General features: G+C 45.1%; 1 protein-coding gene across 1 annotated transcript in view; it reads right to left on the bottom strand.

The window, feature by feature from the left end:
- Itga9 (integrin subunit alpha 9) overlaps positions 1–27,456 on the bottom strand; it is a 307,948-nt gene that overhangs the window by 22,321 nt on the left and 258,171 nt on the right. The window contains exons 24-26 of the mRNA XM_026406057.2: positions 15,076–15,201; positions 12,591–12,710; positions 8,026–8,127 (exon numbers count right to left, since the gene is read on the bottom strand). Coding sequence (XP_026261842.1) covers positions 8,026–8,127; positions 12,591–12,710; positions 15,076–15,201 — 348 coding nt within the window. The remainder of the gene's footprint in view (positions 1–8,025; positions 8,128–12,590; positions 12,711–15,075; positions 15,202–27,456) is intronic.

Below are 27,456 nucleotides of genomic sequence, written 5' to 3'. Positions count from 1 at the left end.
ACTTGCAGCCTGAGGCAGCTGGTGAACCTCAACCGTAGCACTTGGTTTACTCCTGTGTTTCTGGGAACTTTTATGTTCTTACCACTGCAAATACATTTCATGCAATTGCTAGAAATACCCAGGTCTCCATAAGGCCCGAGAACACGAGCAACATGAGGGTACAGCTGGACAGAGGGTTTCCAGTGATGGAGAAGACACCATGGACAGCACTGTCAGAGGGGATATTCAAGCCCAATGCCAGGCCTGCCAAAGGTCAATTACAATGACAAGATGCTCTCAGTGGGTGAACATCGCATGCTTGTTTCAACAGAAATCAGGAAATCGGATAATTTTTTTTTTTTTAAGTAGAAAGAGAAGAATATCTGGGACAAAAAAAAAAATTGACATTTTCACCTGCTTCTGATTACATCCAGTAGCTAACGGAGGTATCAGGGAGGGAGGAGGGAGAAAGGGCTGTGGGGGTTGTAAGAAATGTCAGCAGAACAGGTCTTCCATCACTCTCCAAACACAGCTCAGAATGCATGCCAGCTGAGAGGCAGAGAGAGATTAATGGAGATGATAGGAGTGAACTGTGCCTCTGACAAGGTGGACCCTGTAAGTCTCTGCCATGATAAGCAGAGACATGCCCTGTGCCTGCCAGGTCTGGGTTTTAGAAATCTCTTGTTTGGTTAGAATTTGTCAAGGAGTGATCTGGGAAGATGCTAGTTCCTTTGTTACGAACCACGGTGGAGCCATTTGTGAGACCCATTACTATGAGCCAAGCTCTTTGCTGAGAAGTTTTATATCTATGACCCCTGATGATACTCATGACCACTCTCTAAAGGAAAAAGGAAAGATGGGGACTCCCTGACTTCACACGATGAAGGGTCTCCCAGGAGGGGTGATTCTTCTCTTGACTGTGTATCTGGAACAGGCCACAAAAGAAAGAGTTCCATAGTCAACTGGCCACTGTGTCGGAATGTGACGTGCTTCTCAAGCCACCAGAGCCTGTGAACACAGTTATGTATCACCCTACGATTCCTGCTGCCTGATCAGGGAGGGGCTCCCATTGCACGGCACACTGAGCAACAGGAGCAGGGATTCAAGATAATTCGGGGCTCCTCTGTGGGCCGTTTGGGTGACCAGTCCTGGATCATCCAATGACAAGCTGTGAGCTTATAGGCAGGGCCCTTCACGTCCCAGAGCCTCAGTTTCCTCAACAGAAAATGGAAGTGATAGGAGCTATTAGAAAGTGACAGGAGACAATCACACCAGAGAAATGAGCAGAGACCAGCATATATAAAGCAACAATAGAGACACAGCATAGAGCACCCAAGGCCTAAGCACAGAATAGTTCCATATGTAGCACGTGCTCTGCTCCGAGCCTCCTGGGTCCTCTGTGTGGGGTCAGAATGCCCAACCCCAGCTTTTGAAGGCTTTCCCTTCTAATGGCATTCTGCCCCAGACAGAGAGTCAGTCAAGTGCCCTGGAGTGCACCACCTCAGGGACAGCCTCTTGCCAATGACCAATGAATAAAGAAATATGAAAGCCCAGGTCCCACACTTCAAGGCAGGATGAACTCCAAAGGGCTATTTGTGCTTCATAGTCCCCTCTAGGATCCAGTAGAGGCTAGAATGTCCCCTCAAATCTCGCTCTTGCTTCTCTCTTCCTTTTCCTATCCTGCCCCCACTTTTTTTTTTTTTTTTGGATCTCACCAGGAGCACCTTCCTACTAAACCACACAGGTTGTGCTTCTTGAGAATACATCCCCAAGACACCACCTGACTTTAGTTCAAGAGTCTGGCCTTCCCTGGTCCACCTAGAATATTCCTTCTATACTTGTTCAGAGGTCATTTCTCCCAAGAAACTGACTGGACCTCTTCAGCACAGGTGCTCTAAGCACATTGGCATACTGTGCTGCAAGGGTGTGTGTGTTTGAATGTGTGTGTGTCCATGCACACGTGTGCATATCTATGTACTGTGCAATGAGTGTGGGTCTGTGCATCTGTGTGTGTGCATGGGTCCATGTCTGTGTATGTGCCTGAGAGTCCCTGTGTGTGCTTGTCTGGGTGTTCATGCATGTGCATGTCTGTGTGTCCACAATTGTGTGTGTCTGTGCATGTGCTTGTGAACCAAATGGTTTTAGAGAACAAGCAGTTGGAACATGCTGTTCTGGCCACTGAGTGCTTGACTGGGCAGGTTTCTTTAGACGTGAGAGCAGGAATGTGGTGCTGAGGCTAATGCTGGGATGGAATGCAGACTTAGAAGGGAAGCCCAAGCTAGGAGGAGAGCCACTTGCAGCCTGGAGGAGCTGGCTGGGCTACACACACACCTAAGGAGTTTGAACAGAGAGACTTTAACACAAATCTGTTTCCTTTCCACATTGGACACTTTTGCCTCTGACTAGCTCCTTCATCCGGAATGGCTCAGTGCCTTCCTAGGTGACTGAGTGGCTGCAGTGAAGAGGGGAAAGGACCAACACACTGGGAGTCCAGAGTCCTACCTTATCCTTGTCTCAGCCACGGTGAGACCTTGGGCAGGTCATTTCTTCTCCCCATATGTCAGAGACTCTGTGATTCCCTAGAGGAAGGGGCTTAGTGGTTCTCACCAGGGAAGGCACAGTGGACTCTCTTAAAATTATGCCTTCTCTCTGTGCAGAGCCAGGGCGACTGATGGCATGTGATACGTGAAGGAAGCAAATCTCTCTCTAGACATATGGTCCCCGTGACATTAAAACTTATGAATTTTTTATTTCTGGAATTTTCTATGTGATATTTTCTGATTGTGATTGACCACAGGTAACGGAAACTGTGAAAAGTGAAAAATTGTGGATAAGAAGGGACTCCTGCACCTTTCTGAGATGAATTCCTACTCTTCATGAGGACCCACGTTCTGGGGCACAGTCAGATGTTTCCCTTGTTCTTAATCTCTATGATATTTGTGAACTCCAATCAGTACTCAGACAGAGGGCAAAGGCCCTCAAATGTTCGCTCCATTAAATGAGAGAGGCGGCGTTGTTCATTTGAGCACATTGCTTCTTAAAAGAGAACAAAGCAAAGAGCTTGCACCCTCCCCAACTACCTTAGGACAAAGATTTTTGTGTTCTCTCCTTAAGATTGCAACTTGCCCAGGAAGCGGCCATCAAAAAAGAAAAAAAAAAAAAAGGTCGAAATGATTGAACAAAGACTTTCACTCAGGCCTGCTCCTGAACTTCACTAAAACAAAAAGAATGTAAACCAAAAAAAAAAAAAAAAAAAAGCCCCCAGCATGTCCAAAGAGACAACTGTCGCTTTTCAGCCTGGTATGCAAACCCATTCTGGTGTTGGAGAATCCTCCACTGTGTAAGACACAGGGAAACGTAGGGTCCCTCCTCCCCACTACAAAGTCCAATAATGCTGGTGATCTGGTCCCCCAGGGACAGAGGCCTAATTTTAGTCAGCAAGAGGCTTTAGCCTGACTCTGGAGCAAGAGGTCCAGAGAGGCCAGGATAGCTGGGTCTCATGTCTAGGGTTCTGAATTCTTCTTGGGGCTGGACCCGGTCTGTGGTCCTGACCTCCCACATTTCTTGACCCCTCTTCGTGACCCCCCGTCTGGTTCTCTGGCAATTCTGAGGGTCTCCCAGGTATCCTTCTAACCTATTCTGATTCTGCTCAAGCAAGACAGAGGGGATCTCTCCTCTTGTACCTAAGATCTCATATGGTTCTACTCCCATGGCCACAATCACTTCGTCATCTGTGGACTTACATGTTTATCATACCATCTGCTACTGGGAAAATACAAAGAAAATAGCAAGGATTCATGTCAGTTTCTAATACAGACTGAAAAGGGAATTTGAGATGGTGTCTTAACACTGCTTATTAGAACAAAAATTCTATAGTGCAAGACTCCAAGAGTTTGCGTTGGTGGAATTCCTGGCCGCAGCTGTTGGTTGCTCTTCTTAAAAATATAGGGTACTTCCTGAGTCTCAGTAGTAGCCAATTCAGGCGTTAGAGAAGTTCCCTCCCCAAATCTTTTGATGCCTTTTTAATGACTGTAAGATTAGAGCTAAACATTTTTGAAACCCATCCTTATTTTCATTCTGTAGGACAGCTGTCTCCTTCTCTAGGACCCCCAGTGGGTACCTGAAACTGTGGATAGGACTGAACCCTATATATACTATTTCTTTCCTATACATATATACCTCTGAAAAAGTTTAATTTATAAATTAGGCTCAGTAAGATGAAAACAATAAAATAGAACAATTATAATAATATCGTATAACAAAAAAATATTTAAAACTTATGAATTATTTATTTCTGGAACTTTCTATGTGATATTTTCAGATTGTGATTGACCACAGGTAACGGAAACTGTGGAAAGTAAAAAATGGTGAATAAGAAGGGACTCCTGCACCTTTCTGAGATGAATTCCTATTCTTCACGAGGACCAACTTTCTGGGGCCTAATCAGCTATGTTTCCCTTGTTCTTAATCTTTATGATATTTATGAACCCCTACCATTACCTTTTTCCCCTTTTCCCTCAGACCTGTAACTCATTCCCTGTTTTTGGATCTTCAATGTCCCCTGAGAAACTCATGTTAGGTAAATACAGGAATGTTCAAGGTGAAATGATTTGATTATGAGAGGTGTAACCTCATCAGTGGATTAATCCACTTGATGGATTCATCATTTGAATGAACTAGTGGGTAGTAACGGTAGGCAGGTGGGGTGTGGCTGGAGGGAGGTCACTGGGGATGTGGCCTGGACTACATCTGTCCATAGCCCCTTTCTCACCCCCAATCCTCCCCTCCTTTCTCTTTCTCTCTCTGCTTCCTGGCTGCCATGAGCCGAGCAACTTCCCTCCACCATGCCCTTCTGCCATGACATTCTGCCTCACCGAGTTCTAGAGCAACGGAGTGGACCCACCATGGACTGAACCTCGGAAGTCATAAGCCCCCAATAATCTTTTCTTCCTCTTAAGTTGTTCTTGTCAGGTATTCTGGTCACAGTGACAAAATACTGGCTACGAAATTCCCTGAAAAGTCAAGTCAGGTTGGGTTGAATATGACATTCAATGAATTATTGGCACCTAACCACCAGTACTCACAAAGGTCTTGTCTGGAATTCTCAGGTTTGGGTCTGTATGAACCAGATGAACTTGCTGTGGTTGGGCCTGAACACATGCTAACATGCTACCTGGGAAGTACCCTGGATGTATATATTAATAAATAAAGCAAATCTAACACTATGACATGTTTCTATTTAGTTATCCAAATGTAAAGCACTACTTGTACCATGGTATTTTTATTAAAAAAATAAAATAAAGGACCCAAGAATTACAGGAAAATTATTTGGTTTTCCCATCAGTTAAATTTACCACCATGTCACTTTTTTGTAATTAAAATAAAATCCGATTGTTTTCTTCTTCTCACCCACACCCTGCTCGATACCATACACAAATACATTTCCTGTTCATTCCAAGGCCACAACAATTTGGTGCCTAATCTGCAATCTTGTGAAGCTTTGTCTGATTTGAATCTGGTCGCTAGCCTCTGTGGAAATTCCCCCTTCGGATGGCTGACAGAGAGCCAGGCATTCAGAAGAGTCACGCAGGGAAGAACGTGCTTGTTCTAAAAATGAAAGCCTTACTACTTAGAAATGATTTCTTTTTTTTTTTCCTGCTAGGAAAGTTGAGAACAGATTGCAGAATTTCACCTTAGCTCGCAGATTGAAAAGGCATTTATGCAAAGGAGGGAGAAGGGGGCATTGTGGGATTCCTGGGTGTATTCATTGTTTCTCGGGAGCACAGAGGGGAAAAAAAAAATAATCAGCTTCTTCCCCAGAACTCTTAATCATAAAAATATCACCACGGTGCTCAAAATGGAACAGAATCTGATGGAAGTGGTATTTTGGAGGCAGATAGATGACTCAGAATCCTACAGCAGGATGTTAAGCAATGCTTTCCTGGATCCCACAGCTTAGTCCTCTATTAGAAGGCAACGTGCCCAGTGATTTTCATTCAGCTAGCAAAGAATTTCATCTGTAGGAAACCTGTTAGTTATTTCCATTGGCACTTTTTTTTGGGGGGGGGTACCAGGGATTGAACTCAGGGGCACTCAACCACTGAGCCACATCCCGGCCCTATTTTGTATTTTATTTAGAGACAGGGTCTCACTGAGTTGCTTAGTGCCTCATTGCTGAGGCAGGCTTTGAATTCACGATCCTCCTGCCTCAGCCTCCAGAGCTACTGGCATTTCAGGCCTGCACCCTGTGCCTGGCTTCCATTGGCTCTTGTTAACACAATTAGGGACATTTTAAATCTCTGATGTTGGGCATGTATTTCATTCTATAAGACTTTTTAACCAGAACTATTGCGACAAGCAGGGAACCACTGATCGCCTTAACTTCACAGGTGATGGTCCCCATCGGTAGTTAAACAGCCAGAAGGTAGGAGGAAAAGACAAAAGGCCAACTCCAAGTGACTGACCTTCCGGAAGAACTGACGCTATGGGGTGAAGGTCTTGGAAGGCCGCTCTGTTCCGTTTCTATTAGTAAAACTAGTGCCTGGGCAGCGTCCCCATGTGAATCAAGGAGCACATGTCGACAAATGGCCCTGCATTCCTGTACTGAGCGTGGAGTATCTGTCAAGCAGCACTATCGCACCTCACCTGCCCAGGTGTCCCTGCTCATTCCAGGTTCCCTGACATTCTCCTCTCTTACTCACCGACCACAGGAACAGAACTAAGATTTTACTGAAATCTCCAAGGGTTTATTTTCTGTAGGAATCCTTCCAGCCAGGGTCTTAAAAGCATGGACTTTGGTTGGCTCTGGATCCTGACATTTTAACATGTGGAGTCTCCAATGTTATCAGCAAATAAGTCAATAATCTTTTTGTGGTGAGTTCATGTGTACGTACCTCATATTTATGAATTTATCAATTTTGTAAATTTGCCATAGCAACACTGACTCTTCCCAGAGAAGGCAAATCTCTCTCTCTCTCTCTCTCAGGAAGGTAAATTCCAGGGAACGGGATGAAAAACAGAAGTGCCCTGGCAAAGCTGCTCATGGGTTTCTGCACTCCCCCTTCCTATTCTCCCAGGATCTGTGGTGGGGGTCAAACAACAGGTGAGTCCCCCTGTCTAGGAACAAGAATAAAAGCAGAATTCCAAGGCCATCATCTTCTTCCAGCCTCTCCCTCACCCCGACATCTAAGCCCCGAGGTCTGCTGCACCCTCCCCTTGTCCCTGATGCCTGTGTGCCAGTTGCACCTTATGGAGGACAAGGGGACAGGGAGAGTGTGAAAGAGAAGGTTCCAGGTCTTGGCAACGTGGATGTGACCTCTTCAAGTTAACCAAATAGCTTGTTTTTAAGACAGTGTTTATCCATGGGGCAATGTGATTGGGAAGGCAGATGAGATTTGGGGGAAATGTCTAAGACACACAAAAATAGTCCTGGCTTCTGGGTAGAAATCCAGGCCCCACCAAGGGCACGTCCAGACTATATTTCCTTTGGCCAATCATAGCAGGAAACTTTCACATAACCATGGCATCCTAAAGAACATGCTAGTGTAACAAGAACAAGCCATAGCTCTGCACGGGAGCCTGGAGGCCAAGGCAGGCAGGTTCCAGGTCTTGGCAACGTGGATGTGACCTCTTCAAGTTAACCAAATAGCTTGTTTTTAAGACAGTGTTTATCCATGGGGCAATGTGATTGGGAAGGCAGATGAGATTTGGGGGAAATGTCTAAGACACACAAAAATAGTCCTGGCTTCTGGGTAGAAATCCAGGCCCCACCAAGGGCACGTCCAGACTATATTTCCTTTGGCCAATCATAGCAGGAAACTTTCACATAACCATGGCATCCTAAAGAACATGCTAGTGTAACAAGAACAAGCCATAGCTCTGCACGGGAGCCTGGAGGCCAAGGCAGGCACGGTCCTGGGTCTACCACTAACCCGACACCTTGGCTCAGAGACTTTCTTCTCCTTCTCATTCCAGCTCCGGGTCTCCAATCACCCAGCTCCCCTGGCCCTCTGAGGAGGGCTATCACCGGGGACGTGGTACACTCACCGTCATCTCTTCTGGGTTCCCATTAGCTACTTCCACCACCCTTAGGGCGGGATCCACCTTCACCTTGGCTCGAGCCATGAACTGGATGACAGATGAACTGTCCTGTGGAGGAAACAACAGCTCACCGTAAGATTTTCCAATGACAAGGACAAATGATTTTTCCTTGAGAGGGACTGGGCAGAACTGAAATTCCAAGATTCCTTGTAGACCAGACAAGATTTTTTTTTTTTTTCACTGAACTAAAAACTTCCCCATCCTGGGAATCCACATAAATGTATACTTCCAAAGTTTCTCTTGAGAATTTTTTTTTTTTTTCCGGATGGTGGTAGATGCAGAAAAATGACAGTGTTTGCCAGTAATCAACACAGGCAAACTTGTGTGCTGTGGTTTCCAAGTGGTAAGACCCAGATATTTGGATGTTGATACTGATGGATTCGCAAAGAGCTGAGGATAAATGAAGCCGTTTGTGCGCAGCAAGCCCATGCCTGGCATTCCACTGAAGCCATCTGATTCCTATTTTATAGAATCTTCCTGCCCTGACCACAGCCCTCAAGCGCTTCTTTATAGGAGTTTCTTTTAACTCTTTGCTTGCCCTTAAATGAAGCCGTTTTGGGGACAAAGCCATTATACATTAAAAAGAGGAGCCTCTGATGGAGAGATTCAGAAGGGAGACACATTTAGCTTATAAATTAGGCCTACTAGAAAGGGAACCAGGGGCAGGGGCACATCTGAGACTCGGGAATTACCTGCTAGCAGAAACAGAAGCCTTTCATGGGCTCAGATTCAAAGCCATCAATCCAGACAACCAGAAAATTTTGGCTCCAAAGCAGGGATAGAGAGCGAATTTGGAAAACATCAAGAAGAGGCAACATGGCCGAGGAAAGGTCCAGGATCTTGGGGTTAGTGGTACAAATGGTGCTGCATTGACTGTGGAGCCAAGAGGTAACTGGTTGCCATTGTGGAAATGAAAGGCACAGAACTAGGGTATTTGCCCCCCCCCCCACTGGGGTGGCCTGTGCTCTGCCAGCAAGATGCTCATTGACATGTCCACCATATTTATTCAGCTTGCCTGTCACTCTGGAGGCTGCAATGGTTTGGGGATGTCCCCCCAGAATTCCTGTGTTGGAAACTTAATTCCCAAAGTCACATATTAGAGATATTTGGAGGTAAGACTTTGGGAGATAATTAGGATTAGATAAGGTCATGAGGGTGGGGTCTCCAAGATAGCATTAGTGGCTTTGTAAGAAGAGACCTGAGCTTGCCCACTTGCTCTGTCTTGCCATGTGATACCCTTTGTGCCAGGTTATGATGCAGCAAGAAGGCCCTCGCCAGATGACAAGCAGATGCCAACACCTTGCTCTTGGACTTCCCAGTCTCCAGAACTATAAATAGGCTTTTACTCTTCATAAATTACCCAATCTCAGGTATTTTGTGACAGCAACAAAGGATTGGACGAGTCAGAGGCTCTCAGATGCCAGCTTTGACTCACTTCTGGCTAAACCTACAGAGAAACAGGAGAGTGGAGGACTCTTCCTCTAGCCTAGTTCCACAAGGTCTCTTTTCTCATCTCTGCCAAAGAAACCACAAAGGATCTTAGTTTGTGTACTTTAAATAATTGTTCTTTTTTAAAACATGAGACATATTTCTAATTTTTTATAGACATGTATTAATTGTGTATAGCAATGGGGTCCAGGGTGATATTTCTATACATGCACATAGTATAAACTGATCAAATACAACCATTTTACAAACTCTCCTGCAATTAAAAAAAAAAAGTGTGTGGGCGTATGTACGTGCGCGCCGCGCACACACACACACACACACACACACACACACACACATATGGATACATAAAATACTGGAGATTGAATTCAGAATCATTTGACCTCTGAGTTACAGCCTCAGCTTTTTTATTTTATTTTGAGGCAAGGTCATGCTAAGTTGCCCAGGTGGGCCTTGAGTTTGTAATCCTTCTCCTAAGAGACTGGGATTACAGGTACCCAAACATATTTTAATGCTTCTGGGAAGCTAGTTGTTCAGAGGATTTGCTCCAGTGAACTACTTTAAGTGACAAATAATTTTACATGCAAGTAATCTTTTAGCAATTTAATAGTTTTATAAATATGTGGTTTTAGGTATAGGGCAGACTGTATTTGCAACCATGGATCATCATTATCACTTCAGGTATTAATTATGATAATAATGATGATGTTTGGCCAAGTCAAAGGCCAAGCCGATGAGGAGCCTGGCAGAGAACAGGCCCCTGGTGGTTACAGAGACAGTGAAGGAAGCCTCAAGAACTGAAAGAAGATTTTCAAAGAAATCTGAATCCCCTGAAGCTTTAAAAAAATCAGACCCTACATTTCAAATAAAAACTTAAGGTCAAAACAATAAAACCTCAAATTCCCTTGTCTAGGGCCAGACCTCAAGGTCAAAAGGAAAATAAACACAACTCTAGGCCCAGGCAAAACCACAAGGCTGGAGCTTTTCCCTGTCCTTAGGGAGGCTGTGATGGTCCCTGAAACATCTGGCTCAGCTCCCTGTGGGACCTGGCGTCAGGGGGACCCACACTTTGCATTTCAAGCTCCAGGGGCATCCAGGGCTCCATCTGCCTTCCAGGTCACTGCATTCTAGGCTCTCCTCTGCACCTGGAATCTCTGCTGAAAGGGCACTTAGAGAATAAACCTCCATGGGCCCACGTTCTCAGCTCTCTTTTCTGGGGCTCCCCTGGCCTGAATGACATGGGGACAGCAGTCCGTGAGACATGTTCCTTGGCCAAGGATCATCAGAGGTCACGAAGAGAGAGCTGCAGAAGACCCCGCCTGCAGAGCTGCACACATGACTGATGGGCAAGTGACAGCCATATGGTACGAGGGTGCGGAAGCATCATGGTGGTTTCTTGCCATCAGGGCCACGAACAGAACTTGGTGGACAGTGGCAAGAGTGACATGGGAAATTCAACTGTCAGCAATGTCATCCGTCCAGAAGATGGACAGAACAGGTAAGTCTACAGAATCACAGGCCCTCCAACCTCAGCTGGGGACCCATGCCAGGAAGGGACACCTGTGACATGGGGCTTCCAGATGATGTTGCGGAAGCCGAGGACGCTAGTGGAGTTCTAGTTCATCCCTGGTTCATCCCTAACGCTGTCCTTTATAAAGGTTTCACCATGGAAGCACTGTGTGCGAGTCCAACTTCCCCCAAACCAGTTTTCATCCTGAGCAAGCCAGAATCTTACCCAGCTCTCCGTGGGCTTGTGGAGCCTGCAAAAGTAAACGTAGGGAGAAAACATTCCCCTTTGCCTGTCTTTGCAGGTCAGCATGTTATTGCTGTGTTTAATTTAAAAATGACCACAGAAGGACTACTGTAAGGATATTCATTTACCCGCTGATTGGCTTATCACACTAAACACATTTAGTCTGCCCAAAGGAAAATAAATAGAATCTTTGCGGCGAACATGCATATTTTGTTTTATCTTCATATGGAATTATTTTTAGAGCTTCTTGTTGGAAGGGATTTCTCATAATCGGCAGCACTTACATTAAAACAAATCAGAGTAAATTTATATAATTCTTCAAGGGCCACCAATTCACTGATATAAAGATATAGATATAGATATGACCCCCCACTCTCAAAAATAATTTAGATTTCTCTGAAACAAGGACCACCAATGCACTGATATATAGATAGATATATATCCCCCTGCCCTGCAAAAAAAAAAAGAAAAAAAGAAAAAAAAGAAAAAATTGGATTTCTCTGAAACAAGTAGTCAGCAAACTACATCTCATGGGTCAAATTTGATCCTCTGCCTGTTTTTGTAAATAAAGTTTTATTAGAATACAGTTATGTCCATTCATTTGAGTATTGTCTGTGGCTGCTTTTGCAATGTGACAGCAGATTCGAGCAGTTGCAAGAGACTATATGGCCTGTAAAGCCTAAAATAGCTCCCACAAGCCCTTTACAGAAAAGGTTTGCCAACCCTTGATCAAAAAACATGTTCGCCAGACCAGCGGTACTGGCATCACCTGGGACCCTGTATGACTTGCAAAACCTCAGACTCTACCCACAAGGAATTAGAAATTTTTTCCAGGTGATTCTGATGTAAACTAAAGAATGGGGAACAAAATACTTGGGAGGCTTGTTAAAGTCACGATGCTGATTCAGTAAGTCTTGGGGGAGGTATTGGGGGTGGAACCCAGGGGTGCTCTACCACTGAGCCACATCCCAACCCCTTTTATTTCTTCTTTTGAGACAGGGTCTTGCTACCAAGGTGCCCAGGCTAGGCCTTGAACCTTCGATCTTCCTGACTCAGCCTCCGGAGTTGCTGGGATTATAGACATGCATCACAGCTCCCAGTTATGATTCTAACAAACTCCCCGATAAAGCTATTGCCCTTACAATACACTTTGAGTAGTGAACATCTGATATTTTCCCCTTGCACCATCTGGAGAATTACTGATGGCACATGCCAAAACAAGTTTTAAAAGGAGCAGCCAGAGTGTCATGAGGAAACAAATTCAAATGCTTTTCAATGAAGCCCACGAGTGCAGGTCCTTAGGACTCACCTTCTTTAATATTTCTGTGTTCAGCAGCATGTAAATGTCTAGAGTGCGACTTTCCTCTTTGGTGAGAGCGCTAAGGTTACAGTGCATTGTTAGGCAAGAAATTCCTGGCTTTTCACAATCCTGAGAAGAAAACAAATCAGAGCACTGTCAAATGATGTAAAAGCAAAGTCAAAGCCACAACCATTTATAGAGCAGCAAGCTCTAGGGCTTCTGTTGTGGTGACTAAGTCAATTCCAGGCAGAGGAAATCAAACAGAAGATTCAGGGCTGAGGGTGTAGCGCAGTGATAAATCGATTGCCTAGCATGTGCAGGGCCCAGTACTACAAACAAACAAAAAATAATAATGATAAGGATGAAGATGACAGTAACGATGATACAAAAGGCAATTACTCTTTGTCACCACCAGAGGGCATTCGAGGGATTCCAGTCTGACAGGCAACAGAGCAGGATTCAAGAGTCAAGCGAGTAGGGAAAAAAGCATGTCCAAAGTTAATCCTACCAAAAAGTTGGATTTCACAAAGAGAATATTTTTTTAAAAGAGAAATAAATTTCTCTTTTACATATTCTGATAGTATTGATAGTTTGGAACACAGGCATATTTCCTACATTATGTAATTTCTGCCTGTGTAGTAGCTGGTGTGTGTGTGTGGCAAATTTTTAGGTAGGGGAAATTAGAGGGATTCCAAAGTTATGTGACTCTTGCTCAAGAAAACACAAAAATTATGTAAAAAGAAATAAAAATAAATTTAAACAAAAAGAAATAAAAACACATGAAAATAAGGGTCAACTTCATTTTCTCTTTTGTATTGAAGGATCATGCTTCAGTTGCAGGTGAAATTTATAGTTTGATACAGAGTTGTGTCTATCGAGAACACTTGGTGCTTTATCACTACATCTAAGGATTCTAAGGGCTTTTAAAAATAGAAGTACCAGGTAGTGGCACATGCTTGTAATTTCAAGCTCCGGAGGATAATGAGTTCAAAGCCAGCCTCAGCAACAGCAAAGCGCTAAGCAATTCAATGAGACTCTGTCTCTGAATAAAATACATAATAGAGCTAGGGATGTGGCTCAGCGGCTGAATGTCCCTGAGTTCAATCCCTGGTATCAAAAAAAAAAAAAAAAAAAAAGAAAAGAAAATGAAAAATAAAAGTACCATCCTCACTTTGTGAAACAATCCAAACCTTTCAGGTGACCAATAGTTGCACTTCTCCACTGTGGAAGAGAGTGAGGAAGGAAATGATAAATGTGAGATGTGCCCAGGATGAAATGAAGAGCGAAAGAAACATAACCAGGATTGGGGCTGTGTGCAGCACGTGCCTAACACATGTGAGTCCCTGGATTCAATCCCTATCAAAAGACTAAATATATAGGGAGAGGGGGAACTGAGAAAGCATTTCGGTTCCATCTCTACCACCTTCACTCTTTAAAAATGCAGTAAATAGAACAAATCTCAAGTGTGTATCTTGATACATTTTCACATATTTTCATACCTAGAGAATCACCACCCTGAACACAATGTAGAACATTTCTGTCAGCTAAGGGATGCCTTCACACCCCCATCCCCCTGGTACTCCTCCAGAGGAGCTCACTGCCCCGACTCCCACTGCCACTGATAGGCAGGCCTGTCTGCTGGCCTTCCCTCCTTCCTTTATGGTACGGGGGACTGAACCCAGGGATGCTTTACCACTGAGCTACATCCTCAGACCTTTTTGAGATCGGGTTCCACTCAAGTTGCCCAGGCTGGCCTGTGATCCTCCTGCCCTAGTCTTTCAAGTAGCTGGGATTACAGGCATGCACCACTGCATCCAGCTTATTTTTTTTCTATTCCTGAACTTTGTGTATATACATTGGTCTAATACATTGGTCCTTTTGTCTTTGGCTTTTTTCATTCAGTAGCATTACTGTGAGATTTACTTATGCTGTTATGTGCTGAAGTAGTTTCATATATTTCATTGGTGTGTGATATTCCAGGGCATGGATATACCACAACTGTTTACTCATTCTCCTATTGATACTTAACTGAATTCTTCTCTGCTTTGGTTATTATAAAATTGCTATTAACAGTCTTGTCCTAATTGTTCAGAAGATGCATGTACTTATTTCCCTTGGGGATAGACCCAGGAATGGCAATATATAGCTGGGTAATTGTGTGTGTGTGTGTGTGTGTGTGTGTGTGTGTGTGTGTGTGTGGTTTTCCTAAGTGGTTGCACAAGAATAATTACTCTTGTTTAGATTCAAACTAGTTGGGGAAACATTTTACTTTGTGCTTGGAGGTTGAAAAGGTTCTCCCTTTGCCAGGCAATGGAATTTGGAATATAAATTCAACATTAGGATTGAAACCTCAGGCTTGTGATTTTATAAGTCGATTGATGAGAAGCAGACTTGGGAAATAACAAATACTAAAGAGAAAACTGGCCTCTAATCTCAGTCTTGCCTTCTGAGGAGGACCACCCATGTTACCCCCAGCCATTGGGCAAATCCTTACCAAGACTTTTCTTCCAGACTTTGTGAAAAAAGCAAATATTGTGTGGAAGATATTTTCTTGTTCTTGAGGGATGATGCAGGGGGTTGGGTTTTTCTGGAAAGAGCAGTTTCCTTTCTCTTGGCCAACCTGAAAATGGAAAGAGGCTTGTCAGTATGGCTGATCCCAACCACAGGCCATGTTCCTGGAGTCCCTTGTCATGAAGAAAGTACCAATTGAGTTTTTTTTTTTTCCTCCTTGTTCATTCTCTAGTGGACAGGAATGGCTAAAAAGCCTTTTATTTTAAAGATATGTATTGCCCAGATTGGCCTGGAGCTCCTGGGTTCGAGCGATCCTCTGCCTCAGCCTCCTGCCTAGCTGGAAGGTGCTCACCCTGGGAATGCAGGTGCACACCACTCCACTCGGCTCTGGCTGAAAAGGCTTTAGGGCAGAAGCTGAAGCATCAATAGGGCCAAATATTAGAAAATGTGGATCTTACGTCCCTAAATCATCGAGAGGAGATAGCACACAACATGTGAACGAGATGCGACTAGGAAACAATAAGACTTGGAACACAATAAACTTTTTATGCTTCATGATTTCCAAAGTACATTTACAAACATCCTTGCAACAATTCTGTTAGGCACTGATATTAGAGTAGATGAGGAAAAAGAAACTTGAGTCACTTGCCAACACACATACAGTCAAGAGCCCAGGTCTAGAACTGGGGTCCTCTGAGACCTTAAGATCTGTAAGAGGACCTTGGCCAGAAGATAGTCCTCTGCTAGAAGTCTTCCTAGAGCCCTCAGGGTGTTAGGAGGAGCCCTTCTTGGGAGGGAGAAAGTGTACTAACGCTGCTCTGGGCCCTATCTCTCTGCTCCAACTAGAGTAGCAGCCACATATGATGCCACTTAAAATCAGAGTTCTGATTAAAAAAAAAAGCTGGACAGACACTGCACTGAGCCAGACAGGGACTTCGACATTCGGTGAGCTCTTGGTGAGTCATCTGATTTTATTTCTGACAGCCATGGCAATGGTGCTGAGCAACAGCACTCCAAAAAACAAAACACATCCAAACAGTGGTGTGCAGCCTTTCAGGTGGAGTTCTTGAAGAACAGCGCCTTTTGACATCCACCTGGAGGAACCGTTGTACAAGGTCTTCTTTATCCATCTCCCTATACCCTGGTGATAGCTAAAGACTGAACAGGCTGTTAGGCCAGACCAGAATGTTAGTAATTAGTAATCCATAATTTAGGACTGTGTTTACAATCCCCTTGCTAACTAGAATCATCTGTTTAAACTTTCCTATCTTTGATGCCTGCGAATAAAATATAGTGTGTTTGAACTTTCTCAAGAATGTTTCAACTTCCCATTTGTGCTAGGGCGCAGGGTTTAAAGTTTTTACATAAAGAAACTTCCAACGTAAGAATGATCATCTTTTAATAATGCACTATAAAACGAGACCACCAAACTTCGCTTAATTAATCTCCGCTTTATCTCTGGTCTGAACACATTCCAAAATTTACTATACATGTCTGAAAATAAACAAAATGAAGTTTTATTTCCTCAAGATTAACGATGAGAAAAATGAACGTTGCCTTTGAAAATGTCTCGTCCTTTGGGACCCTCTTGTCCTTTAAAAGTGCTCACAACTTGGGATTCTTTCAATTATCTTATTTGAAATGCAAAATTTGGGGAATATATATCAGCCAGGAATCTCAGGACTCAATCTTAACACTAGTTTGGGATGATTTTAGAAGTTACTAGAGGAACTAATGAAAAGGAGGCACTGAAGTTTAATGCATTTTTGATGATTATCTCATGGATCCGATTGTTTAAAGTTATGATAAATATTTTAAAGTTCATTTTAGAAAGCAATACACATGTTGTTACTGGGGTAAAAATCATGAATATTTGCTTATAGGACAAATGAGAAAAACCACCACTGTGGGGTAAATGAATATTTGTGCGTGGCAATGAAACTTCAGACATGAACTCAAAAAATTCTGCATTTCAAATAAGTAAGATCAAAGATGATATATGCTGGAAAACTTGTCTTAAAAAAGTGGCCTAGCAACAGTGCTCTCAAAGGATGCACATTTGAATAAAAGTATTTGTAAGATGTGAGAAAATGGCCAGATTATTATGAATGCTACTCTTCTACGATTTTGAGTGCACAACTACATAATTAAATATTATAAGTAGTTGACTATTCCTTTTCCGAACACTTTCAACTGAAATAAAATTTAGATTCCCTCTATTGCAAAGATTTTAAGTGCAGTTTGATGAACTTTGACAAATGAGATCACCCATTAACCCCCCCCCCACACACACACCCCCATGTAAGTACGGAACATGTCCACGACTCCAGAAAGTTCCCACTGGCCCCTTTCCAGACTCTTATCCAAAAGGCAACCACGGTTCCGATTCTTATTAAGGGAAAAAAAGGTAATGTTCCCCTTTTGAGGAAGGGAGAGGGTTGTGATACTTGGGGGTGACACTCTGTTCAGGCACATGCAGTACCTGCTGGATGGAAAGCATTTGTTACAGGGCACTTAAAAGTTGGGAAGTGCACGCTCTGGCTCTTAAGCCCCATCCTCTTCACTCTGAAGCATATGGGGCTTCACTTTCCCTGTTTGACCTCTGGAAGATGGTCTTCCGCAACCCTGTGAAGATCACCAGGCCTGGCCACCCAATCCATTTGGTCAGGCAGAACTTTACAGGATGCATGCGTCCCTAATTGAAATCAGAGGTGGGGCAGAGTCCCTCCTTGCTCTACAAACTGGTGCTTTGGGTTTCCAGGCAGAGAGAGGAAGCAGAGACCCAGCCTGGCCAGCTTCACTCATGTGCTTTGGGTGTGCAGAGCTGGCTCTGCCTTCTGTCCCAGATACCAGCAGAGAAAGACAGAGAGCTGGGAGTGGCGGGGGTGGGGGTGGACTAAGCCTAGCATCAACCTGAAGAGACAGAGACTGGCTCCAAGTTTACTTTTCCTCTTCCACAGGGAGTTTCGATGGGGGAAAGAGTGGCTGTCAAGAGGGAAGTGACCATAAGGTGACGTGATTCCACATGACAATCTGCCCCTGGTGGAATGGAGTCTTGGCCAGTTGTGCGCCTGATGGTGGTTACACAGAAATCATTTTAATTGGGAAAACTTTTTTTTCCCCCCCTCTGGCAGGTTCAGGGTGGTCCCGTTTCACAGGAAGACTGAAGGCTGTTGGGTATTGTATGGGTGTTATTCAGACTGAAACTCAGTCCTTGACCGGGGTCATCAATGGGAGGCACTCTCTGTGTGCCGGACAGATCACGTGACAGCCAAGATGCTGACATCTGGCACCTGTCCAACCCTTCCTTCCTGCATCCTGGCTCTGGATCGCTTTCCACACATGCACATTCAGTCCTCGAAACCACCCCGAGGCAGGGGCCTTGATCTCCTGGCTTCCCGTTGTGGAAACTGGGAGGAAGGAGAGGCCAGGGGAGCAGCAGAGGTCTTGCAGCCAGCAGGCTGCAGAGTCCCGCTGGGACACACACCATCCAGCTCTGGACCTGCCTATAACCTCCGTCCTGCACTGCCTCTTAGGTCAGAGGCTGAGAACAGGGCTGCTGATGGGGTCAGGGAAGAGCCATGGGGGAAGGAAACCATCTCTTCCCATTCTTACCCAGGTCAAAGGAACTATCAGCTGAGAAACCAGGAAACACTAGAGTCCTCCATTCTGGCACATTTCTCCCACTGTGTCCCCCCTCCCCCACCCCCCCACCCCCCCAAAAAAAAAGAGAAAAAAAAAGACTTCTACCCAGACCATGGGAGGTAACAGCGCCTGCAGTCTGGGAGGCCAGGCTGCTCTATCGCTGGAAGTCGAACAGAGCACCCTGGAATGTTGTTTCTGGAAGGCCGCTCCAAGATCATGCAGTCCCATGGCCTCAGCTGACAGATAAGGAACCAGAGGCCCCGAGTCCAGTGACTTGTCCAAGGTCACGTGGTTGGCTGTGAGCCTCATCCGGCACCCAGTGGTGGAATTCTTGGTGAACACTCAAGGGTCCCAAGCTGCAGCCTAGCTGTGCTGACTCAGGTTAGGACCTCGCATTCCTTGTCTATCATATTAGGACGGTGGCCTACATGGTTGTCCTCAGATGCTAACTGCACACTTTGATGACTCTCTGTGCGTTTCATTTTCCTTAGAGCATGGGGTCACTTCATCTCACATCCCATACATAAAAACAATTGCCGACTACTCTCCCTACAACCTGGTTTTAACCACATTCGGCTCAAAAATCAAATGAAAGTAATGCTTTCTCCCCATATTGCAAATAATCCAAGCGCCACCCGGCTAGAGTCCACAGCTTCATTTCCTTGGTGGGCCGAGAACATGGTGGCATTGCCCCACGGTCATCTTGGCCCGCTGACTTCTCAAGTATTTTCCAGATTGTTTGAGTCCAAATGCTTCCCATGGCATGGCTGCTAATCTTGCAGGACCCCTGGGAGCTGGAAGAGGCCTGTGGCTATTGGAATTTGAACAAAAGAATCTAACTGAGCATACAAATGAGGACAAGAGGACCCAGGACCCAGGGACAAGGCTGAATTCTGCCAAGGCAGTTATTAAGGGTTTTCTGTTGGTATCTGTCCTCCCCTCACCCCAACCCCAAAGAAAACATTGTGCAAGCTGAAACCAAGAGATGGTGGTGATTTGGGAAATTGTCAGGAGCCCTGGTTATGGGAGACCAAGGAGAATTATGGACATCATATGGTGGCAGAGTCTGGGTCCGTCTTGGTCAGAGGAATCTTTGTGGCCAGAAGCTGCCAAAGTGTCAGGCCTATTTGCTCCAGGCCTGACAGGATGAAGTGCCCTGTTTGCTCCATGTGGTCTTACAAGACCCGGCTTCCCAAAATACCAGCTTCGAAGCATGAATTGGGACTTTTGTTGCAGGGATGATGCTGCAAAGTCTCCCTTTTGCCTTTTTTTTTTGGTGGGGGGGACAGGGGATTGAACTCAGGGGCACTCAACCACTGAGCCACATCTCCAGCCCTATTTTGTATTTCATTTAGAGATAGGGTCTCACTGAGTTGCTTAGCACTTCATCATTGCTGAGGCTGGCTTCGAACTTGCAATCCTCCTGCCTCAGCCTCCTGAGCCTCTGGGATTACAGGCATGGGCCACCACGCCCAGCTCCCTTTTGCTTTTAATGTCACCGTCACCTGCGCCCAGGTGGGAAAGGGAAGCCCTGAGCTTTTATGGAGGCCTCTTCAAGCTCTGGTGGGTACAGAAAGCGATTGGGAAAACAGGGGCATCGCCCCTAGGCTCAGGAGGTGGAGCTTCCTAGAGCACAACAGCAGACACAGGTCTTCCCCCGAGTTCTCAGAACAGAGTGGCTCTAACACAGCCCCTTGTCCCTGGGCCCAAAGACTAGAGGGACAGAGAAGTTCTCTGGCCATTTTTCTAAGTTTTATGCTCCAAACACATCATCCAGAAAACCCATTTGTTGCCTACAATGCCTCTCTAGGCTGAGGTCACATCTGAAAGGGGAGGGAGCTAGTAGCACGGGGCGCCATTCCAACAGTCAGAGCATACCCCAAATCTGAACACCACCATGTGCAGAAGGCGCTATCATCAGTACCGTGACCTTATGACTCACCATCTGAACGGGGACTTAAAAAACAAACTTCAATTGATGTATATTATACTTATGGAGGATGGTGTGAGTTTTCAATACACATATACAATGTCTAAGGATGGGATCAGGTCAAAGTAATTGGCCTATCTATCACCTTGGACATATGTTACTTCTTTGTGTTGGAAGCATTTAAAATCCTCTCTACCAACTACTATGGAATATTCAATTAATTGTTGTCAACCAGTTATCCTGCTGTGCTAAGGAACATTACAGGTCACAGGTACAACTGCATCCCGTGTACCTGTTAACCACCTTCTCTCCACTCCCCTTCCCAGGCCCTTGGAACCACTCTCTCTAATTCTGAGTTCAACATTTTTAGCTTCCACATAAAATAAGATCAGGCAGTTTTTTGTCTTTCTGTGCCTGGCTCATTTCACTCAACATAATGTCCCCTAGGCCCATCCATCTTGCTGCAAATGACAGGATTTCATTCTTTTTCATGGCCAACATTCTACTGTCAAGTGGCACAACGGTTTTAGGAGTGAAATTGGGGAATCAGCCCCAGAACAGCAAGACATTTATCAGACGTCTATACCAAAAGAAAATGGTGACCTCTAGTCTTTTTAACTTTCATCCCCATTTTACAGATGAGAAAACTGAGGCCCAGAGAAGTTAAATAAACTGCCATGTACCCATGAGCTCTGCATGTGTGAGAAGCACATCTCCAAAGTCTTCATCAGGAAACTCCCTTTCTGTCTTCTTGGTACCTAGGCCACACTGCAGCTCCACACACTGTGGGGGTCAGACACAACCCCACCACCACTGCATTCCTAGCCTTGGGAACAGGGCTCCTGTTGTGATTGTAAATATTTTCTAAGTGTTTCTTCCCCACCAGGAAATCAGGCCTGACAGCGATTGGCTTTCTTCAGAGGAAGTGGTACTTCAGGCTGATCAAAGGATAAAGAGAATGTCCAGGGTTAAAGAGGAGGGAAAGGGAATCCCAGGGAAAAGGGAACAGCATCAGCCTGAGAACCTGGTGCACCCCCGAGACTTGATCTGCAGAACCTGGTTCACGTGGATGAGCAGTGGATCATTGCTGGGTAGCAGTGGCCAGAAGGGAGGCAGGAGGGGTGGGCTTGAAGAGTGGAGGGCTGATATGGCTTGAAACTGTTCCCCAAATTAGAATCTAGTCCTTAGGATTTAAGAACTAGAGACATAATCCTTAAATTCATATGCTAACAGTATTAGGAGGTGGGGCGGTATTAGGAGGTGGGGCATTTGGGAAGTGCTTGGGTCATGAGGGCTCCGCCTTCATAAATGGATTAATCCATTCACAGACTGATGGATTAATCCACTATCATGGAAGTGGCTTTGCTATACGAGTGAGCTCTCTGGCTAGCTTACTCTGTCTTGGCCATCTTATGAGGTAGGGAAGAGCCCTACTAGAGGTGGGCACTATGCTCTTGGGCTTCCCAGAATCCAGAACCACGAGCTACATAGACCTCTATTCTTTATGAAAGAACACCAGTCGAACAACAGAAAACGTTCAGAGACAAGGGCCTCGTAAGCAAATCTTGGAAGTGGGGTGAGTGGAAGCGGTTACCCAGAGGGTGGTGGGAGCCAGGCTTGGAATCAAAGCAGGAGCCTGTATGATTTCAGCCACACAGATCAACACATCTCAGAATTAAGGACCCAACTTTAACCTCAGGCGTGTGTTACAGTTAGTGTATTTTTAACAGGCGGAGGTATAGATGCCCCCTTTCTATCAGCAATGGCCTCATCTCTTCACCATAATCCAGCTGCCTGGGCCTTCAGGGAGGGGAAGGATCCTCCAAATGTCCCTGGATCGATGCCCCTTGAATGCTGTGCCCAGCCAACGGCAGGGAACTGGAAGACTGAATTAGCAGAGGAACAAACTCCAATGAGCCATGTTTGGAGTCGTCATCAATGCGGTTCTTGGGTAAGGTCTGATCTAAAAGCTGTGTTTGTTGAATTGACTTGGATTAAAGGGGACAGGCGGTTCATTCTCGCCTCACATGTGTTTCGTGTTAACTCCCATTTCTCTGTTAACCATTGACTTTCTGTTCCGTTCCATCTCTGGGCCACGTTTCCATATCGTGTTACATCATCACAGCTGATGGCAACTGGGTAAACCTGAAGGGCCCCGACTTAGAGCCTGCTTGTCTGAATTCACACGCCCTTTGAGGTTGGACGACACCCCTCCCCCCCCAGAATGTTTTGAATGCCTATCCTGCTAATTCAATTACCTACTGCCTACGCTGGGAACCAAGGCCTCAGAAGACTGCAAGTCCCCATCCTGTCACCAGAGACTCCACATTTTCCTCAGTGACTGTGGTGATATTAGTTTTAGGACTTCAAAGTTTGAAGTAAAAATAATATTCATAAAATGACCAATTGCTTCATTAGGCTGACCTAAGATGTTTACTACTAGGAAAAATAAGGGCCTACTTTCTGTTCAGCAAAATGCAAAGTATATTCACAAGTTGTTTGATAGTCTTAAAGTCTTTCACATTATACCTTCTGTTCAATCACATTGCTCTGATTGACTCTTGCATGTTTCCTGGTATTGACTGAAGAACAATAAAAGATATATTTTAATGACAAATCCCAAGACCAATATTTTCCTGTTTGCTATTTACTTCATGCCTTTGTAATAATGTCAATCCATAATAACCTGGAGGGGTGGACACTCAAAGCGTCCACTTATTTACTGATTTTTCCATAGAAAGGATGCTATTTAACATAAGACCAGAGGCAGCAATAACAAACTTGGATAGCTCCTCATCATGGATAGACCTTGCTTTGTGTTACCAATGTATTCAAAGGTGGAGAACATAATGTTGGCGTGCCATCTGGCCACTGAAAGGTAACGGGGAGTTCTCATAGGCGTCCTTTGTCATATCCTTCTGAAGAGCGACGGATTCTTTTACTTTGTGAAAAGGGAACCCTTGCTTATCGGTTTGGCAAGTTCTGATTTTTTCCTGATATTTCTCTCTCTGGGCAACAAGAAGCTCCAATGTGTTTGTTCGGACAGACAGAAATCTGAAGAAGAAAACCAGTTTGGTGACCACAATAATGCCTGTAAGCTAATAGGTGGCTCCAGCTTTGTTTGAGCCCCTCTAGCTTCGACATTCATATTAAGAGCCAAAGGAATGAACAGCTCATAGAAAGCGTTCTGGTTCTGAACTCAAAAGGGAAAAATGAAGCCACGGAACCACTGTCCCCCAATAACAGCCCACTCCAAATCTGTATATTTGGAGACAGATCATGAAATTAAGAATGACCTAAGGCTGATGCAAAAGAGAGTAACATTAAAAAGCCTGCAAATTCATAATTTTAACTCTAGATATCTTCTTTCTAATTAAAAACTGTCTTCTAAATAAAATACTTGCTTTCCCTAATCCCTTCCCCACCCCTAAAGGCCACTGCTACTGTGACAAGCTGCATCTGGTCTGGAAAGTTCAGGCTGTGACTGAGACCAAAACTGAAACCTAAAATAAAAGGACAAATCTTCAAAAATCAATGTTCCAGAGGAAAGGGAAAGCATAATCCATTGTAATAATTTTGACCTCCGTGTGAGTCAGCCATTATTTCATGAGCAACTTTGCCTCTTAGGATAAAAGTTGATGGATTTTTTTTTCCATGAGCTTTAGGATTTGGCTAAATCAGTGCTCTCACCCCCCCTGGCCCTGGGTGACAGGCCAGCATGCTGGAGGGTGGGGAGCATGCTGGAGGAAACGTGGTGTGCACCATACCAGGCTCCTTGCAAAACAGAATTCATCTACATTCAATCAGAGAAAGACAGGCCCCTCACAGGCGTGGGGATGGCCTTTGCTGCAGTTAAAATGATACAGATGGGAAGTAGTTTCAGAGCAGCAGTGACACCAAAGAATTTCCAGATGTGGTCAGATTCTCTTTAGTGAAAAAGCGAGACATAAATATGTTATCTGAGCACTTGACATGCATGCCACAAATGTTTTCCTTCCACAGATAATGAAACATTTTGGAAGTTGAATGGTCTGCTGATTTGGATAATAAATGAGTCCGTAACCCCCAGAAGGCACACAACAGAGACCTCAGAATTACATCAGTTTAAATTCCAGTTCTAGCCCTCGGACCCCTCTATGCTAAAGAACAAAGCTCATCTCCTACTTACATTAAAGGGTTCACTGGGTTGGCTCTGCAGGTATTATTTGTATGGCTCCATTGTTACTCCTCTATCAAAAGGTAAATGATAATGGCTTTCTGGATGCCAGGCACCGCCATCTGCCTGACTTCTCATGCTACTTTCCTAAGGGTATCTGACGCCACAGTCATGAAAGGTGAGACCTAGATGTTGTTCATTAAGTCTAAGATTTCAAGGGCTTCACGGGAGGCCTGAAATGTGCCGAAGGCCTTAAGTTTAGGTAATTAAAAAGAAGTCGGTGAGGTTGGCTCCTGACAGCTGGGGAGATAACTGCCTCTCAGCGTCTAATGATGTCGAGGCAGTTGCTCTGGCTCAAAAGAAACGTGGCGTGCACCTCCAAAAGCCGCTTTCCTGCTTGGCGCTTCTGAAGTGCACACAATTAGCCCTCAGCAGGTTAAATGAGAACCATGTGTTGGTCGGCAGTGTCCGATGAGCTCTGTTTATCCTCAGCCACATTTCCTGTTATCGACTTCGGTAACAATCCATCAGCCCTGCCATGGAAGGGCTCTGTGTCGTGCTGCTTTTAAGGAACGAAGGGAAGTCAACTGCATAATCACTAACTTTTAAGGCCTATTCACTTGAGGGACCAGAAAATACAGAGGCATCGGCATTCCAACTAGCCAGCACACGGGCAGTAAGGCCTTACCACTTCCAGATGTTGTAGCCGCTGTGAGTGCAAGACACTCGGGGCTCCTTGATAAGGCCAGGCGCCCCGGTCAGCAGGGAGACGACACTGCTGGCTAGATTTATTCTGTGTCCACACGGTGAAAGGGCAACCTCTGACCTACACCGCCCAGGGACAGCCTGAGCCCTGAGCCTGCAGCTTGTCCTCGTGACCAGTGGGAGTGTATTGAACATGGTCTGTGCATAGAAGCAAACACTTCCTCCCTCTCCGGCTCACTTTGACAAGAGCCCAGGAATGTAAACTCCTGCTCCAGAATTCAAGGAGCCATCCCCACCCTCTGCAAAGTGTTTGGCTTTTGTTATACAATAAATAAATAAAATAAACCTAATCCTGACCCATTTCAGGAACTTGACTGTTCAGCTCACATTCATACATGTGCAAAATGAAGAAGGAAAAAAAATAAAAAGTCTGGGGGCCATGGCCGAGATGGGCGGATGTGTCTGTGGGCCAGTGGTTGTGGGGGGAATGTTTTCATAATCTCTCTGCCCAAAGTTTGTGGTGTGTACTTTTTGCTCTTAGAAGTTCTCATTTAGGATAAGTGATTCAACTTCATTTCAAAGTTTCACCTTCTTACCTTTCCCACATTGAGATTAAGTCAACTTCTGCCGTGGGTTCATGGGATGGGTCCAAATGCCTCCACTTGAGGATTTCGATTCAAGGCAGATTTCTCAAGTTCTTGGGACACAGGAGGTGCTCTGCTGGCTACATTGCAGGGCACCTAAGGACTCACCCCCTATGCCAAGGTGGGAAAAATATGTCTGGGGCTGGGTCTAACAGGGAGGGGAGCCAGTTCTTTCATTTATCTGAGCACAACCTACAGTCCAGGCACCCAATGCTAGACATGCACAGAGAACAAAAGTCATACCCTTTATACTCTTGGTGTTTTTAATCTCATGGAAGAAGTCAGAGAATCCAAAATAGTAATCGTACTTAATGGTGAGTGCTATGAAGAAAATAACCCACGAGGAAGTGGGACAGAGATGGAACAGAGAGCAGTGAGGTTTGCAACTGCAGGGAAATGGTTGGAGATGACTTGCTGAGAAGGGGAACTATGGGTTCAGACCTGCACTTCGAGGAGCCAATTATGCAAAGGCCAGAGGGAGGCGTGTTCTTGGCAGAGGCTGGACCACCCACCCTGGAAGGCATAATGGAAGAGAAGACACGTGAATGGGGTCTGGAGGCACCAGTGGGCTTTTCATAGCAAGAGGGAAGAAAGAAGCCATTAGCAAGGTCAAGGTGCCCAGGGAAGAGCATGGTGGGAGTTCAGCCAGTCTTCACTGTCCAGAGTGGCTGGAAGACATGGTTGGGGAGGTTAGGGGGAAGGGGTTGTGTAGAAAATGGCCGGGGGAAAGCAGAGTTTCAGTCTTACAGTTTTGGCTATTAAGATCTCCCTGATGGCCTGATGCGAGGGTGCACACCTGTAATCCCAGATGTTTGGGAGGCTGAGGAAGGAGGATCATGAGTTCAAAGCCAGCCTCAACAAAAGTGAGGCACTAAGCAACTACGCAAGACCCTGTCTTTAAATAAAATACAAAATAGGGCTGGGGATGTGGCTCAGTGGTTGAGTGTCCCCGAGTTCAATCCCTGGTACCTGCCTCCCACCCTTAAAAAAATTTCCTTGATGGTTTTTCCACAGACCCTCAGTGAAGTCTCCGAGTGTGACACAGAGAAAGATTATGGCTGGAAGTTGGCACAGATAAGTAATAACAGCTAAAGGTCTTGAGCGGTTTCAGTCAGCTTTTGCATTGCTGTGACCAAAACACCTGACGGGAACAACTTAGAGAAGGGAATGTTTATCTGGGGCTCAGTTTCAGAGGTCTCAGTCCATAGACAATTCCATTGCTCTGGGCTCAAGGTGAGGCAGAACATGTGGGAAGGGCCTAGCGGAGGAGAGCTTCTCAGGACA

This window comes from Urocitellus parryii, chromosome 3 (genome assembly GCF_045843805.1).
Source record: "Urocitellus parryii isolate mUroPar1 chromosome 3, mUroPar1.hap1, whole genome shotgun sequence".
Classification (NCBI taxonomy): domain Eukaryota; kingdom Metazoa; phylum Chordata; class Mammalia; order Rodentia; family Sciuridae; genus Urocitellus; species Urocitellus parryii.
This window is presented reverse-complemented; position numbering and strand designations above follow the sequence as displayed.